The sequence below is a fragment of the Rosa rugosa genome, chromosome 2 (genome assembly GCF_958449725.1).
Source record: "Rosa rugosa chromosome 2, drRosRugo1.1, whole genome shotgun sequence".
Classification (NCBI taxonomy): domain Eukaryota; kingdom Viridiplantae; phylum Streptophyta; class Magnoliopsida; order Rosales; family Rosaceae; genus Rosa; species Rosa rugosa.
In genome coordinates this window covers 8,171,563-8,188,890 of record NC_084821.1, presented here as the reverse complement: position 1 = coordinate 8,188,890, position 17,328 = coordinate 8,171,563, and the positions used below count along the sequence as shown (strand labels likewise).

Here is a 17,328-nt window from a genome sequence, read left to right as displayed (position 1 = left end):
TGGTTTTACCACAGCTGCTTCATATATCCTCAGCATATACTAAAAGCGACATAGATGATATTATGAAACTTTTGGCTGTAAGCTAGTATGGCCCTTTGATCATTAATCCTAGTGCATAAAGTAATCCCTTGTTAAGATTATAAATGCTTCAATATTGCATCAACCTTTCCATTAAACTTACCCAGATCGCATAAGTTTTTGGAAGAAAGGCAAACTTTGTATTACTGGAATGAGGACTGGGTACTTGGTTTGTTTGTCTTTGGGGATTTGCCTTCTACTTCAAGTTCAACATGCTCATGCCAAAGAAAGTATGCTTATTATTTTTCACCTAGCTAGTTGTTCCTTACTCATATTGTGTACAAGGCAGGCTGAAAATTGCTAATATCTGTTCATGATCATGTTTGGTCTTTCAGATAAAACGGACCCAACGGATAATGTAAATCTGACCCCATTCCGGGCTTGGAGAAGTGCTTATTACTGCTTGCAGAGAAAAGTAAGAGCACAAAATACACATACATTTTACAAGATAATAATGTTTTGATAGTTGCATTATTTAACATGTTATATTGTCAGATTGACATTGATCACATGTTAGAACAATAATCCATCTTACTAGTAGTAGATGGATGGTTTATCATATTGCCACTCCGTTGCTCATAGTGTCTCAATTTCTCCTTATTATTAGGCCCCTGCTAATTGCACAGCATTTGAGACGGTTTCTCTGACAGACAGAGGACTAATAGATGTGATCCCAAGTGGGATAGGAGAATACTGCAGTGCAGACACAGGGTGTGCACAACACGTCTTGGATGTGCTTAAATGCATCTACCTTTGCAAACGAGACTTCTGGTTTGCCAATAACGCCACCGTTTCAGTGCTCAATCAAACCATTCATGATGGGTGCTCCAACAAAAAAAGTATGTACTCTTTTTTTATCCATTTCCGAATATATCATCAGACAGTTTCGTAAGCACGTTATATTGTTAATCTGTACGTTATATTGTTAATCTCTATACATACATAATTTTGATTCACTAACTGTGATATCTGATATGAGATCATTACTTTATGAGTAGTCCGGATGTATGAATGTGATATGAACGATACATATGATTGATTTGAGGTCTTGTAAATGCAGGTATATCGACACTGAATCAGAATTATAAAAAGAGCAGTGGGATGAAGGTGCAGCAGAAGATTTATATACCATTTGTTGCATCACTATCAACCTTGGCATTCATAGCCATCTTCAACATGTGAAACGCTTTGCACTTGCTGTGTGAATGTGTGATAACCGGGACAATATGCTAGTATATTTATGGGCTTAGGCTTAATCATCTAGAGTGCTATAATTGAAATTATCAATAAGATCAACAGTTTCATTACACTGCAAGCATGCGAGTCGATCACACACTTATCTTTGTTTGCACCTATCTTAATTGTAATATTTTGTAATAGTCGTGATTATATATGTAACAAAAAGCAGAATTATCTACAGATCTATCATGTGGTGAAACACATGCAACTACTTTGCTAGATATAACCTTTGCCGATTTTATTGCAGCATGTTAAGGATCTTTTAGCTTTCAGCTCATTTATCCAATATTCTAAGTGAACTTTAGAAACCTAGCTCATTATTCTAAAGATCAAACCCAGAGTGCCGAGGACAAAAGGTAGTAATGCATATTTCTAATTGTAGAGTTTATCAGATGATGGTAGGAATCATTATTGGCAAAAAGAATGGTTCTCTTAAGAGTGAAAAGGAACTTGATCGATCACTGAACAGAGATAAGTATATTTTAGGCGCCTCATTCTCATTGTATATGAAAATGGATTTTGGCATGGTTTGGTCGAAGCATATGCTAGACTGATAACAATTCCTTCTGAAAGAGGCAAATGAAACAATCTACGATAGGCTGATTGCAACTTCTCAAGTCCTTATGGAAGAATGTAAGTAATTAAAACTCGATCCTTATAATAATTAAGTTTACTTGGAAGCGTTCTTGAAAGCTTTTAACCAAGTAGGACAGTACGAGTAACGCCTAACCAGGTGGAGCAGTCATGCATGCAAGGTCAATTCACCTCAGTGAAGTGGTGTAAAACTCCTCCTAAGCCGAGGTTAGTATTGGAGCGGCGGGCGGCCTAAACCAGTTATCATGTGTTCGACCAAGATACTTGTGCATCGTAGGAAAAAGGAAACAATAGTTCAACCCAAGATGAACTCATGTTGCTAACACCCTTTCAGCAGTACTCAAGGAATGACAATCCAAACTGAGACAGAGAAACGAGCAGACAGAATAGTGCAGAAGAAAGCTAAAATATTCCTAAACAGCAGATAATTGATCAGCAGCGAAAGCTTATTAAAGGTGTGTAAGTAGACGGTAGTGCAACAAAAGACAAACTGCTGTTCTTCTTCTCAATGTCCAAATGGACCAGAACAAAATTACCCAATAACAGTAGTGAACCATTGTAGCAAACCAGTCCTCTGAATAGAGATCAAAAACAGGACGCTTATGATCATGCCCCAGCATTTCTTCGCCCAACACGAGCAACAAAACCAGCTTTAATTGGAGCAACAGATCGTCCGGAACCACACTGCAATAATACAAATAGTCAAATAGTTAATATGTCTAACAGATGCAAACAGGAAGGCAGGCTATGGACCATTTAGTAGCATAATAACAGACCGTCCATCACCTGGAGGTGCCTATTTGATGTTGGAAAATTACAACTTTTGATAAACATTATGTACCACTCAAGCCTGCTCTATGTGTCTATTATGAATAATGGGGGATGCCTGTTTCTAGGATCATTTCAGTTAAATTGACCAACTAGTAAAATCAACAAACTAATAGCCTGGTTTATGACAGTTACCTTCTCGCATCTGAGAAAGAAGAGGCGATTCTCCTTGGAAAGTATAGTGTCAGGACTCTTGCACCCAATGCAAATGACATATTCGTCTGAAAAAATTCAATTGTAGAGGCATAAGCAAAAATGAGAGAACAGGAACAACCCTGAAACACAAGAAAGCATATCCAAAAGAACAAATAAAACTGCCAAGCATGAATAAACCAAAGAGGATCATTCCAGATTAAGAATTGCAATAAAAGATAAACAATCATAAGATGAGGTACTCACTGACATAGCGCCGTAGTATTCCTTCAAAATTCTTGGGTGCAAATCTTCCCTTTACAACTAACCTCTGCTGACCGTCAAGGGATCCACTTGTCCCCAGTTCAGCCAGTAAAAAGGCCATAACATGATCCGGCTGCCTATGCATCCTGTAATTTTCACATTAAAGGGATTCAGACCAGACAAGCATTTCATTCCATTCGACAGGATAAATGAAATCAAACAACAGAATCTTTTATTTTTCTCATATTACGCATCACCCTATACCTTACCAATTCCTACAGACCATAAATGCTCCTTCACATGTATCAAAACTGTGCAGCTTTGATAATGAAAACAGAAGGCATCCAAAAAATCATTATAGGGAAAATGTGATAACTTCGAAAGTCAACCCATATATGCTCAACTTATCAAAACAATTTACACATATCAATACCATTTGTATAAATATCGGTATACAAAATGAATTCCCTTGTTTGATGATGCAAAGGATAATAACAAAGAAAAACAGAAGATATGAAACACAGAAGAAAAGCCTTAAATCAACTTGACTTCCGTAATCCTCTTGTGAAGTGTAGATTTACAGTAGTCCATATAGTTGGATACTCAAATAAACAGAAAAACAAAACCACTTTTACAAGAAAGGAAAACCATGTTAACACCACATAGTGATCTTTTTCAGTATGACCACCTATCAACAGTAATACTACATTACTATGACAAGCTTGCATAAACAAGTTAAAGTGAGAAGGCGTCAAGAGTAGAAATTGGACAATGTAATTCAGTATGGAAAGAAACGCATCAGAATCTGAGTATGTGAGATAAAAACATTTGTTTTGGTTCATGAGACAAGAGAACAGAAACCTACGTCTTACATAAGTCCATGAAATTAACAAAGACAGTTTTCTTTGTGCCCTCACGAAGTACTTGTGGAGGCCTCATAGTTGTCCTACGCCTGTCGCCAGCCAGCTCAGGATTATTCTCCCGAAGGATATTGAAAACCCTACCAAGAAGCTGCAGTATGAAAAAAAAAAATGAAAAAAATCATTTACAATGAAATCATAGAGCAATCACTGTGAAGAGAGCTATACTGTAATGCAAACCTCCTCATAGTGGTAGTCACGATCACTTCCTTCCCATGGATGTGAAGCCCCTAAAACAATTCCTTCTCCCTCTTCATCATCCCCAGTCCCGTCTAAATTGCCAACAACATAAACCTCAACACTTAATTTTGAAGAAAGCCAAATCACATGCACCTTATGAAGCCAGATAAACTCATTAAAACCTTAGAGAACAATCTCTTACCATCCAAATCTTCCCTTGTATCACCACCCACTTCATTCAAGACACTGGATTCAACCTAAATCACATTAACCATCAAAGCCAATTTTTAGGACAAGAACTCTTCTTGTAGGGTTTGGAAAAGCTTGGCAACTTACTGGCTTCTTCTTCTTCTTTTTCAAACCAGAAAATGCACTTTCCTGTCCATCAGAAACTGCAAAGAGGAAAAACATAAGTCCTTCACAAAAGTGATGGATGTAGTACGTAGTACGTACAGTTGGAAGAGAAAACACCACAGGGTAATCAATGGTTCGCTTAAACTACCTGCTAGGTTTTCTGTTTTGTCAGCCAACTTGTCCACAGAATCGCTTGAAGAATCCCGAATTACCACCTTCTTCTTTTTCTTCTTTTTAGTACGATCAAAGGGGACAATCTGCAAAAAAAAGATAAAGCCAGAAAATTTGCAGTAGTCGAAGGGCTCAAAACATGGCTAACTGATATTCCAACCACCTAATTTTACCTAGTTTCCTCAGCCAAAGCCTCATTTTTTACAGCGGGTCCTTAACTTCTTATACATGTAATATACTAAGAAAAGTAGATAACATTGTTTCAGATTAAACTACTACCAGCACATAGATTTCCACATTATTCCGAGGAACTTCCTTCAAAAGGATATCTAATTTCCATAAAGGTATCAAACATTTGATATTAAAACCATGAAGTTGGTCTCAGAGCCAAAATAATGATCAGAAGGCTCAAGCTGAACATTCGGAGATCAACTCCAAAGAAAACCAGAACAAAAATTATCTCTTAAGTTTTAGATAAATCTAGTGTAACCGCATGTGTCTGTGCAAACTGTTAACCATGTAGATTCCTCAATAAGATAGAAAATAAGCAAAGAGAAGTATGGCATACATCTGGAACCTCCTCCTTCACAGTATTCTTGTTCTCTTCAGCCATGGTTGCTGCCAACCGTATGAGATTAAATCAATATATCCGAAACCAAAACACGTATTTTTTTAAACCAAACAATGCCACATTTCCCAACTTGTTTAAAAAAAATGAACAGAAAAACCTCAACATAATGTAACCAACACCGGTGCAATTTCAATGCATGGAATGATTATACAAGAAATAAGCGAGCATTGCCATTGGAACCAAAATACCAAATATCAAAACTATAAAAGAAGAATGTGGGAGCAATGGCCATGCAGAAAAGTAGGAGAAATGTACAAGCCAAACCCTAGCAAATAGTGGAAGAACAAATGAAGAATGTGGGGGGAGCCCGATAACGATCAGAGACCATGAATTAAGAGAGTGACTTACCTTGTTGAAAGAAGGATTTCCCTCTTCCTCTGTTACTGCGACAGTGATCCTTTCGCTCTTTCTATTTGGAGCTCTGTAAATTGTAACGGTTTTGCTATTTATAGTTTTATACTCCCTCCTTTTTCGTACTTGTTTTGTTATTGTTTGGGTTAGTTCCTCGGTATTTTATAGGAGCCCATTGGACTTCTGTAGTTCTTTTCTTGTCCAGCACACAGAAATAATGGGCTTGCCATTACTCTAAAAATTCTTTTAGGATTTAATGAGAAAAATCTCTCTGAAAATACTTCCCTTATAATTATAATACTAAATCAAGGGGAAAGAATTCTTGCAATCCCGAGTATTCCTCTTCCATATTTACGAAATTGTTTTAGGAAATCGAAATTGGGAGAGAAATAGTTGTGTCTTTCATTGGTAATAGGGGCATCTTTATATAGAGGATTACAAGCATAGAATCAGAGTCTTACAAGGAAACATAATCGTACAATGATTTGGATATCTATGAAGATATCTCCGAAAATATTTGTAAGACTAACCCTATTACAACTCAGACAAGTAACTAGAGTTTAAGCCAGACGCACAATTCAGATATACTTGAACACTCCCCCTTGTGTTGCCCAAACGTGGTGCTCCTCTCGTTGCCTCGTCAAAAACCTTACCGAATAACAAAAACCCTGTAGGACAAAAATAAACTCGGTCGAAGGAGAAAAAGAGTACAACACAACCTTTACATTTCGAGACCAAACATGTAGACATTTTCCCTTGATGTATGCGCCTTCCCCTGATGATTACGATTATGGGAGTTCAGATAACTTCCATAAACCAATACTTGCAGCATGTTTCTTCAACCTTAATTTAGGCAATAACTTAATAAACAAGTCTGCCACATTGTCCTCAGATCGAACCTGGTTCAATCTGATCTTAAGGAGCTTCTGTTGTTGCTGATTGTAGAAGAATTTGCGCGATGTGCTTGGTATTGTTGCCTTTGATGTATTATTGCTTCATTTGTTCGCTATAAGCAACATTATCCTCATAAATACTTGTAGGCTCATCTGTGGTAGACTTCAAACCACAATTGCTTCGAACATGCGTAATGATGGATCTAAGCCATATTCATTCACAAACCTCTTCGTGAAGAGCAATAATCTCTGCATGGTTCGAAGAAGTAGCGACAATGGTCTGTTTTGTAGAACTCCAAGATATCGCGGTCTTACTCATGGTAAACACATAACCAGTTTGAGAACGACATTTGTTTGGGTCAGAAAGGTACCCAGCATAAGCAGAACCTTCCAAAACACTAATATCGTTTTGGGATAGGGAGAGGGAAAGCAGACCACTGTTGGTGGCATCCCTGACATATGATGGGTCCGAATATATCATCTCTCTGTAGGAATATAACAAACACATATCAATCGTACCACTTAGGTATCGAAAGATATCTTTAACACCAGTCCAATGACGTCGTGTTGGCGCAGAGCTATATCTAGCTAACAAGTTCATGGCAAATGAGATATTCGGTTTTGTGCATTGAGCTAAGTACAATAATGCGCCTATTGCACTTAAGTAGGGCACTTCTGCCTCTAGCACATCTTCGTCGTCATCCTTTGGACAAAATGGATTTTTTTTTTTATCAAGACTACAGACGAACATTAGGGTGCTTGAAGGCTTAACTTTGTCAGTATTGAAACGCCTAAGCATCTTCTGGGTATAGGCTGATTGATGAATCAAGATACTATCTTCACGGTTCTCAAGTTCAAAACCGAGACAAAACCGTGTTCTTCCAAGGTCCTTCATCTCAAACTCGGATTTCAAGTGCTCAGCGGTTTCCCTTAACTCTTTAAGGGTGCCAATTATGTTCATGTCATCAACAAAAACTGCTACTATAGCAAATCCGAAACTTGTTCTCTTTATGAAAACACATGGGCATAGTTCATTGTTAACATATCCCTTCCCCAGTCAAGTATTCACTTAGACGGTTATACCATATCTGTCATGATTGCTTCAATCCATATAGTGAGCGTTTCAACCTTATTGCAAATGCGCTCCGTGGTTTAGAGCCACTTGACTTGGGTAACTAAAGTCTATCTGGGACCTTCATGTATATCTCTGTATCTAGATCCCCATATAGATACGCAGTAACCATATCCATGAGCTGCATGTTCAATTTTTCAGAAATTACCAAACTGATAAGCTAGCGGAACGTAATGACGTCCATTATAGGAGAATATGTCTCCTCGTAGTCGATTCCAGGGCATTGTAAGAAGCCTTGCGCCACAAGGCGAGCTTTGTACCTTACAATCTCGTTTCTCTCATTACGGTTTCTAACAAATACCCATTTATGGCCAACTGGCCCAAATAACCTTCTTTTCGCTAAAGAATCAAGTTCTGCCTGGATCACTTCTTTCCATTTTGACCAATCAGCTCTATGTTGATATTCAACAACGGAGAGATTTGTTCGATGTCATCGGTCTCAATAATCTCACACACTACTTAATACGCGAATACATCATCAATGATAATGGAGCTTCTTTCCCACGTTTCATGTACACTAGTGTAATTCACAGAGATCTCTACGTTTTCAGGGATAGGTTCTAACATTGAGTTGTCCCCCAATGATGTCTCTTGGACATAACCATAATTCAGAACATTCTCATGGGACGAAATTTGAGTATCGATGATCAAAGGATTTGTTTGTGCCTCTGCTCTGCTAAAAATAGCACGCAATTTAAAACCATTTTTGTTGTCAAGTTGTAGTAGTGAAAGTAAGGGATCGTTCTACGCCAAGGATCAAGGGTTCACCTTCAATTTATGTAACCTACAAAACAAAGAAAACTAGACACTGTAATAAAACAAATTGAAAAACAAAATTGGGGGGAAATTGTTGATTAATTATGCTGAAAATAAAGTAAGAACAAAAGATGAATCTAAAGTAAAGTTTGTGAATATGATGATGAGCAGTTAGGAGTTCATTATCCACCACTAAACACAATCCAAGTTCCAATTTTTCTTCCTATGTTTATTACTAAGTCATGAGAAAGAGATTGACCAAGTTACAAAGCTAGAAGCAAGCTAAGTACCTTATATTACTTCCCTATAATGTTCTAACAAGAACAAGCGCCGTTATTAGAACCTTTTGAAAACATGCAACATAGAGATCACAAGCGGCTCCTACATTTAGCAAGTTCTAAAGCATTAAGCACATATGGAAGGATGTCAATCTAAGTGTACAAACTAGTACAACAAGCGTGTCTAGTTGCATTCCTCATCTTTGGTACACACCTAGGCGAGAGGCTTTACTACTTCGGTTAAAATTACAAAACTATTAGGTGAATTGCTATTTAACCTAGCACCAATTACATGCATATCCTATATGTTTGCAACCACATAAAACATACATATAAAAGACTCATCTAATCCAGAACCAAAGAACAATCTCATTGACAAAGTAACTAAAACATAGAAATTTATTATGAAACTTGAACCATAGTTTAGGGCTTCAAACTAGCCCCTAACACAAAAGTATTTAGCTACTCATTGTTCTAAGGTAAACACACAGTAACATATTGAAAATAAGAAGACAAAGTCGCAGAAATAGGAGTGAAGAGGCACGGTGGATGTTGCTTGAAGATGGATGTTCACGATGGTGGCAGATGGCGACTTTGGCGGCTTCTTTTCCTTATGCTTGTATGGAGCTTCGAAAATCAGAGAGCTAGGGGTGTTTTGAGGCGTGAATTCTGTATGATATGGTCTCCTATGATGCAAAGAAGCCTCCTATTTTTATGGTTTACAAGCCCCTAGCTTTTCTCCCCAAAACCGGGTTGAGTTCTCCTTATTCTTCTCCAATTCCACTTGCTTAGCTCCCACACAATCTTCTGAACTTTCCTTAAGTCTCTCTAACCATCTCTTTTTTTGAGAAAAGGATAACTTCATTACTTAAGGCCAGAAGACACGTACATCAGATGCTGTCTCATACCTAAAATCTAGATGGCACAAGCCGCCAAGCAAAAGACAAGTACCTTCATTGTTAACACATATGCTCACTTATTGAGCCTAAACAACAAGAAATCAAGTCCTCACTACTAACCCCTCTTTGAAAAGTAAACCTAGTTGCCTAGAGACCTCAATTGGTGTACAACTAGAGTAAACTAAGAAGAAAGTAATAGAGGACCCAATTTCAAGTGGTAGGCAAGAGACCAGGAAAGCCTAAGGCTTTCCTTTGCCCTTATCTCTAGGGCTAGAAACCGAACCTCCAATTGCAGTTACTGGGACGTTGGCTCTTGTTTTTACTTCTGGCGGTCTACCCGTCTTCTTCTTCAGAGTGACAAGAGGCATATCATTGTCATCCTCGATCAAAGGTTTTCCAAGTAGAAAAGATTGGGAGGACCTGCACACAGGACCACCGCCAATCTTTCCCAGATCTGGGGCACTACCACCCGCTGGGAGAGCAAGAGGAGCAGCAAAGCTTGCTGTGGCGGCATCTATGGAGGCCATGAAGAGGAGGAAGCGATAGCAAGAGGCTAGAGGCTAGGGAAGGAGGCTTGGGTGCCGTAGAAGACTAGGTTGAGAGAAAATCTCTCCTAAGTTTTTTTTGTTTGCTAGTTCCTTTGTCTCTCTAACCATCTCTTGATAAGTATAACGCAGAAAAAATCCAATAAAATTCGTCCCAAAATCTGCCAAGAATATCTTCAGAAAATATAGCCTTTAATTCACTTTCCTTTCTCAACTAGGATTGATTTTCCTCTCCATGTTTGACAAGGGTTCCCAGCAGATTCGAAGGTGAGATTCTGTCACATAATACTCCTGATGTCACCCTTCAAAACCGTGCAAAAATCTTCTAGAAACCTTCTTGAAACGTGGCCCAACGACGGTCTTGAAACTGCTTCGCAGAAAGACTTGTCAGAAATTCCAGATTTTCCTTATCCTCTGCTCATCTTTGCAGCATCATAACTTATACATTCCACCACCTTTATGGATGATTCTTGATTTTAAAATTCTCTATAACATCTCATCTTTAAATCTGGGCAGAAAAATTCATGAATTTCGTCCTTTAAGTATAGTATAAGAATCCTTGAAAAAGCTTCCTGAAAAGATGATGGAAACAGTCTTCTCGGGGTACCAACTTTGAGCACAGTCTCCGACTTCCTCTTTATCATTCTGGACCGAATCTTTGCCTACAGTTATAGTAGAACATGTTGTCTTCAAATATTGCCAGGCCTTTCTTCATAACTCCACTCGAAAGTTCTTCAAAACAGCTTCCCAAGACAGAAGAAAATAAGGCAGATTCTAGTACTCCGTTTTCTGCTTCTCGGCAATTGTTTTGCACGGAAACTCTCTCCATCTTCTCTTGAGTTTTAGGACCAATGAATGATCAGAATCCATCCTTTGCATCACTACTTCATGTGAAGTGCCTTGATTTCCCCATTGTAGCTCTCTTTTCTCCTTAACTGCTTCTCAAAGTACCTAAGAAAATAACAAAGTTAAATTGATCTTTTTAAGGAATAAACTAAGCAAAAGTATAAAGGTTTGAACTATAAATTCGATGCATTTTATGCTCCTATCAGCCTCATTCGCTCTCTTTCTAGGGCGAGCATCCTTCGAACCAATTGGTCTACCTTGCTTCTTCGTGGGACCTGCAACCATGGACACCACATCACTGCCAATCTGGGCAGTGGCACCATCTCCTGGTACCTCAGGAGCGGCGTCAAGTCCAGTATTTGGGACGTCAATCCTTGCAGGCACATTTGCAGCAGGTATATGTGATCTCGTCACTTTAGCAATATCAGAAAATGCATCAGGCAGAGTATTTGCTACGCTCTGAAGCTCGATAATTCTTCGCACTTCAAGTTAGGACTGTGTTGTACGGTGATCGAGATGAGACATAGTGGGCACAGACCACAACAATTTATGTCGTTCTTGCTGAAGATTGGTGTTCTTATCTCTCCCTAACGACGGGAAGACTGTCTCATCAAAGTGACAATCCGTAAATCTAGCGGTAAAAAGATCGCATGTCAAGGGTTCCAGGTAGCGGACGATAGTTGGACTTCATATCCAACATATATGCTCATTCGTCTCTGTGGACCCATCTTAGTACATTGTGGCGGCGTAATAGGCACATAGATGGCACACCCAAAAATGCGTAAGTGCGAGATATCAGACTCGTACCAAGTCACTAGCTGTAAAGCAGAATAACGTTGGGTGGCAGTGGGTCGTAGACGAATTAGTGTAGCTGCATGCAGTATTGCATATCCCCAAGCAGAAAAATGGAGATTGGTGCGCATAACCAATGTCCGAACCATTATTTGTAGGTGCTTAATGGCGGTTTCTGCAAGACCATTTTGGGTGTGTACATGAGAAACTGGATGCTCTACATCAATCCCCAGTGACATGCAATAGTCATCGAACGTTTTCTATGTAAACTCTCTAGCATTATCAAGTCGAATTGACTTAATAGGGTAGTCCGGGTAGTGAGCCCGTAGACGGATAATCTGGGCAAGGAGTTTAGCATATGCAGCATTTCTAGTGGACAATAACGCGACATGTGACTAGCGTGTCAACGCATCAACCAACACCATAAAATATTTAAAAAGTCGACAAGGTGGTTGAATCGATCCACAGATATCCCCTTGGATTCTCTGCAGGAACGGAATGAGTATTTTTGGATCCTTTGTGTAAGACGGTCTCGGTCTTAATTTCCCTAAAGAACAGGCTTTGCAAAATGAACGAGCGGCCTTAGAAGCAACCAATGAAGATTTTGGTTAGGTCTGAGCATTTAAGGCGCTATTTGAAGCAAAATTGGTGACTACACCATCATTCATGGCGACATGGCCATGAGAAACATCAACCATGGCATCAGAACCATGGGAGACGCCAACCATGGCGTCATTGGGGGGGGGGGACGAAAACTGTGTCTTTCATTGATAACAGGGACCTCTTTATATAGAGGATTACAAGCATAGAATCAGAGCCTTACAAGGAAACATAATCGTATAATGATTTGGATATCTACGAAGATATCTCCGAGAATATCTGTAAGACTAACCCTATTACAACTCAGACAAGCAACTAGAGTTTGGGCCAAATACACAATTCAGATGTACTTGAACAAAATCTAAATATTATATATCGTCAATAATATAGATGATGTTGAAGGATATTGACACTTAGTGTGCCTAGTCAAACTAGGATAAGTTCTATAGTTGTAATAGGAGAGGTTTCCTACTCCAAGTTAGATAAGGAATCCTTGTACTCTTAGATTATGCACTTTGTAATCCCTATATATAGGGCTCCTATTCTCTATAATGATATACACATCTCTCTCTACAATTCTCTCTCAAATACCAATATACTTAAACACGTTATCAGCACGAGCCCTAAACCACAAAAGCTAAAACACAAAAACCGAAACCAACTATTCTGCTTTCCTGTGTGCCTACTGCCCCAGCAGCCCCTAGCCCGAGCTAGCCAAGCCTTCGCTGCAGCCTGCCTTCGCGCGCCCCGCGCTACACGCCCCTGCGCTCCTTCGTTGCAGCTTGCGCGCCCGTGCGCTTGCAGCGCTGTATCGCTGCCCTTGCAGCCTCACAGCAGCCCCTGCTGCCTTGCGCGCTGCCCCTGCAGCCTTACCGCAAGTGTGCTGCCCCTGCAGCGTCCGTGTCCTCCAGCTAGCTTGGCTAGCGTTTCTGCCCTACGCTACCAACTGGCAGCAGCTGCAAACTGCAGCCCATAGCCGACTGCACACTCGGTCACACCTCCCATTCACCTCGGCCAACTCTGTCGTGTATCTGCTGCCCCTGCAGTTTGCCTCCGCTGCTCCTGCACCACTACTACCACCGCAGCCCCTGCTGCCCCGCATTCACTGCACTCCTCTACTCGGATTGCTTCGCTCCATCACGCCTGCATCGACACGCGCGTGATCCAAATACAAGTAAGTATTCAAGAGTAAGTTTTGAAGTTCATAAATTTAAATACTTCTTCTTTTCTCGGGGACTTCAAAACCTCCCTTCTTCTTCATCCCACCTTTCTTATAACGTGGGTTCGATTTTGAGAAAGCGGAATCGTGGGGATTCGCGCTATAAACGAACTACGAGCGTTCGTAAGACTTTGGACTAAGAGCGTCCGCAAGCATCGATTAACGACCTTATAAACATCATTGTTTCGGTCTAATCCAATTTTCTTGGAAATCGATTTCTTGGTAGCATAGCTCGGAAATCTAAATATTTAGTTGTCGTGGAAGTTTTAACTCCGAAACTAATATATTTCTTCTTCTTATTTCAGGATGTCAAAACTTGACTTTCCTATCCTTGACTCAACTGGCTCGGAATATCATAGTTGGGTCACGGATGTTGAGAATCATCTCACTTCAAAAGGGATCCTACCCGTAATTCAAGCACCAAATCCCGACCTCATATTTGAGCGTACGGCTACAAATAATGCCACCGCTCTCATCTTAATGAGACGCCACATGGATAAATCACTCCGATTGGAGTACATGGCAATCAAGGATGCTAGAGAATTATGGGTTGCGCTAGAAGAGCGTTTTGGTAATGTAAAGGATACCCTCCTCCCTGACTTGAAAATTCAATGGAACAATCTACGATTTGCTGACTTCAAGTCTGTAGCTGAATATAATTCAGAAGTTCTTCGCCTCAAGACCATGTTGGGGTTCTGTGGACAACCTGTCACAGAGCAAGAACTAATTGAGAAAACTCTCTCCACCTTCCCCGTCGCAGCTATTTTGCTATCAAAGCAATACCGAACTGAATTCAATACTGGACGGCTCACGAGGTTTCATCAGCTAATTAATATTATGTCTGTAGCTGAAAAGCATGATAATATCCTCGTGAAAAATTATAATTCAAGGCCCATCGGAACTAAGAGCGTTCATGAGGCAAATTATAATAATGCACCCAAAGGAGGGCGCAAGGAGCGGAACCCTAAGAATCAGGGACACAACGGACGTTCTGGTCCATATAACCGCCCTACAAAGGAAGGTACTCGTCAGAATGAAGGACGATCACGTGGCAATACATGGCAACGTGGGAGAGGAGGCCGTGGGGCTCCAGGACGTGGAGGAGCCACCCAAGGCCGTGGGAATGGCGCCAACTCCTATAAGGGACGCCACCCAAGTGCAAACAATGCACCTCAATTAAAGGGAGGAAATCACAATGACATGTGTCATCGATGTGGATCTAGTGAGCATTGGTTCAAACAATGCAAAGCAAGCAAACAATTAGCTGCGCATTACAAGGCATTTAGAGACTTCAGAGAGCATGAAGCCAATCTTGCCGAAAATATACAAGAAGAAGATGGTGATGATGCCAACGTCAATCTCACCATAGCGGACTTCAAATCTGACAAAGAATTGCACAAGGATGCTGCAGATTTTGATTAGTATAGTCCCTTATTTTTCCAAGAATTATGTAATGGCTATTATGCCTTAAATCAATAAAATGACTTATTGTATTAACTTTTTCCCTCTAGGCGTACTCAAGAGTACTTGTGATGTCTAGGCAAGGTTTGATCTGAGAGAACGGTTTTAAAAGTGAGCAACGCTCCACCAAAATCTCGCCTTACCTTACCTGGTCACAACTAAATTGAAATTACCGAACGGATTGAGTGACTACGATTTGTCTACGGTTTGATTCTTATATTGGATTAGATTTTGGTCAAGAAACTTTGATGTAATCATTGGCTATTTTAATAAAGTTTTCGATTTGTTCTATACAATGTCTTGGACATATTTTTAATTCGAACTTTATTATTTTTCAGTATGTTTCCTGGAGAGCTAGAATGCCTCGTGGATAGTGCAACTACACATACTATCCTTCGAAATAGACAGCTATTTCTATGGATGACACCATCTCGATCTTCCGTGACTACGATGGCTGGATCATCTCGATTGATCCATGGTCGAGGACCAGCCCAATTTATGTTGCCAAATGGCACGAGTTTAAATGTCACCGAAGCTCTTTATGCTCCTAGGGCAGGAAGAACCCTATTAAGCTTCAAAGATATAAGAGCCAATGGTTTTCATGTGGAAACACATTGTGAGAATGGACAAGAGTTCCTTTGCATCACCTCTAATGACTACGGACATAAACGAGTCTTAGAGAAACTTATGTGTCGCTCTAGTGGGTTGTACGCAACCACTATTCAAGTCATTGAATCCAACCATGTCATGAGAGATGATTTATGGGATTCCGACACATATAGGCTTTGGCACGACCGTTTGGGACACCCAGGTCGTGACATGATGATCCGTATATTAAAGACTTCACACGGACATCCCTTTTTCAGAACGAAAGGAAGTAAAACCCGAAATTTGGATCAAGGAGGAGCACCTGCGCCTCACGGCGCCTTCCCCCTTCAAGTCCGGCCACCACTAGCCGGCGCCGCCATCCCCCTGCGGCTCAATGGTGGCTTTGACGCCCCCTCTGCTCCTCTGACTCGAATTTCTACTTCTAAAGTCCATTGTGACTTCATGGCTCAACCAAAATCCTCATTGGTTGTTTCTAAAGCCCATCATTCGTTCTGCAAAGCCTGCTCTTTAGCAAAGTTAGGATCGAGACCATCCTATGCAAAGGACACCAAAGAAAATATACCATTCTTGCAAAGAATCCAAGGTGATATTTGTGGACCTATTCAACCATCATGCGGACCATTTCGATATTTTATGGTATTGGTTGATGCATCGACACGCTGGTCACATGTCATGCTATTATCCACAAGGAACGCTGCATTTGCTAAACTCCTAGCACAAATAATTAAGTTAAGGGCTCACCACCCTGATCATCCTATTAAGTCTATAAGATTAGACAATGCTGGAGAGTTTACATCAAAGACTTTTGATGATTATTGCATGTCCATTGGGATTGATGTTGAACATCCTGTTCCTCATGTTCACACCCAAAATGGTCTCGCAGAAGCCACCATTAAACGACTACAAATGGTCGCTAGGGCATTGGTAATGCGCACCAATCTCCCTATTTCTGCTTGGGGCTATGCAATATTGCATGCAGCTGTGCTTATTCGTCTGAGGCCCACTGCCACTCAACCCTTCTCTGCGTCCCAGATGGTTACTGGGTATGAGCCTAATGTCTCACACTTACGCATATTTGGGTGTGCAGTTTATGTGCCAATTGCGCCACCACAGCGCACCAAAATGGGTCCTCAAAGACGATTAGGCATTTATGTTGGATATGATTCTCCAACGATTATCCGCTACATAGAACCCTTGACAGGCGATCTCTTTACCGCTAGATTTGCGGATTGTCACTTCGATGAGACAGTCTTCCCGTCGTTAGGGGGAGATAAGAACATCAATGTTCAACAGGAACGACAGGAATTGTCGTGGTCTGTCCCCACTCTGTCTCATCTTGATCCCCGAACCGCACAGTCCGAAATTGAAGTGCGGAGAATCCTCGATCTTCAGAACGTAGCAGAATCGATGCCTGATGCGTTTTCTGATATCGCTAAAGTGACGAGATCACACATACCTGCTGCAAACGTGCCTGCAAGGATTGATGTCCCTAAAAGTAGAGGACATGACGCCAACTCAAGAATGCATGAGCATGGCGCCAACGTCCCATCTCTCAA

At 40.5% G+C, this 17,328-nt stretch overlaps 2 protein-coding genes across 2 annotated transcripts; one reads left to right on the top strand and one right to left on the bottom strand.

The window, feature by feature from the left end:
- Positions 1 to 103: 103 nt before the first annotated feature.
- LOC133734624 (uncharacterized) lies at positions 104 to 1,501 on the top strand. The gene is made up of 4 exons (XM_062162234.1): positions 104 to 308; positions 414 to 493; positions 686 to 917; positions 1,139 to 1,501. Exons 1-4 carry the CDS (start codon positions 230 to 232, stop codon positions 1,258 to 1,260), a joined length of 513 nt encoding a protein of 170 aa, XP_062018218.1. The 5' UTR covers positions 104 to 229; the 3' UTR covers positions 1,261 to 1,501.
- A 292-nt stretch (positions 1,502 to 1,793) lies between these two features.
- LOC133733323 (eukaryotic translation initiation factor 2 subunit beta-like) lies at positions 1,794 to 5,783 on the bottom strand. Its single transcript, XM_062160968.1, has 10 exons — positions 5,740 to 5,783; positions 5,329 to 5,378; positions 4,738 to 4,846; positions 4,572 to 4,627; positions 4,438 to 4,492; positions 4,236 to 4,327; positions 4,001 to 4,146; positions 3,139 to 3,281; positions 2,875 to 2,960; positions 1,794 to 2,595 (listed from the first exon to the last, which is right to left on the bottom strand). Exons 2-10 carry the CDS (start codon positions 5,371 to 5,373, stop codon positions 2,518 to 2,520), a joined length of 810 nt encoding a protein of 269 aa, XP_062016952.1. The 5' UTR covers positions 5,374 to 5,378; positions 5,740 to 5,783; the 3' UTR covers positions 1,794 to 2,517.
- Between the last annotated feature and the right edge of the window lie 11,545 nt (positions 5,784 to 17,328).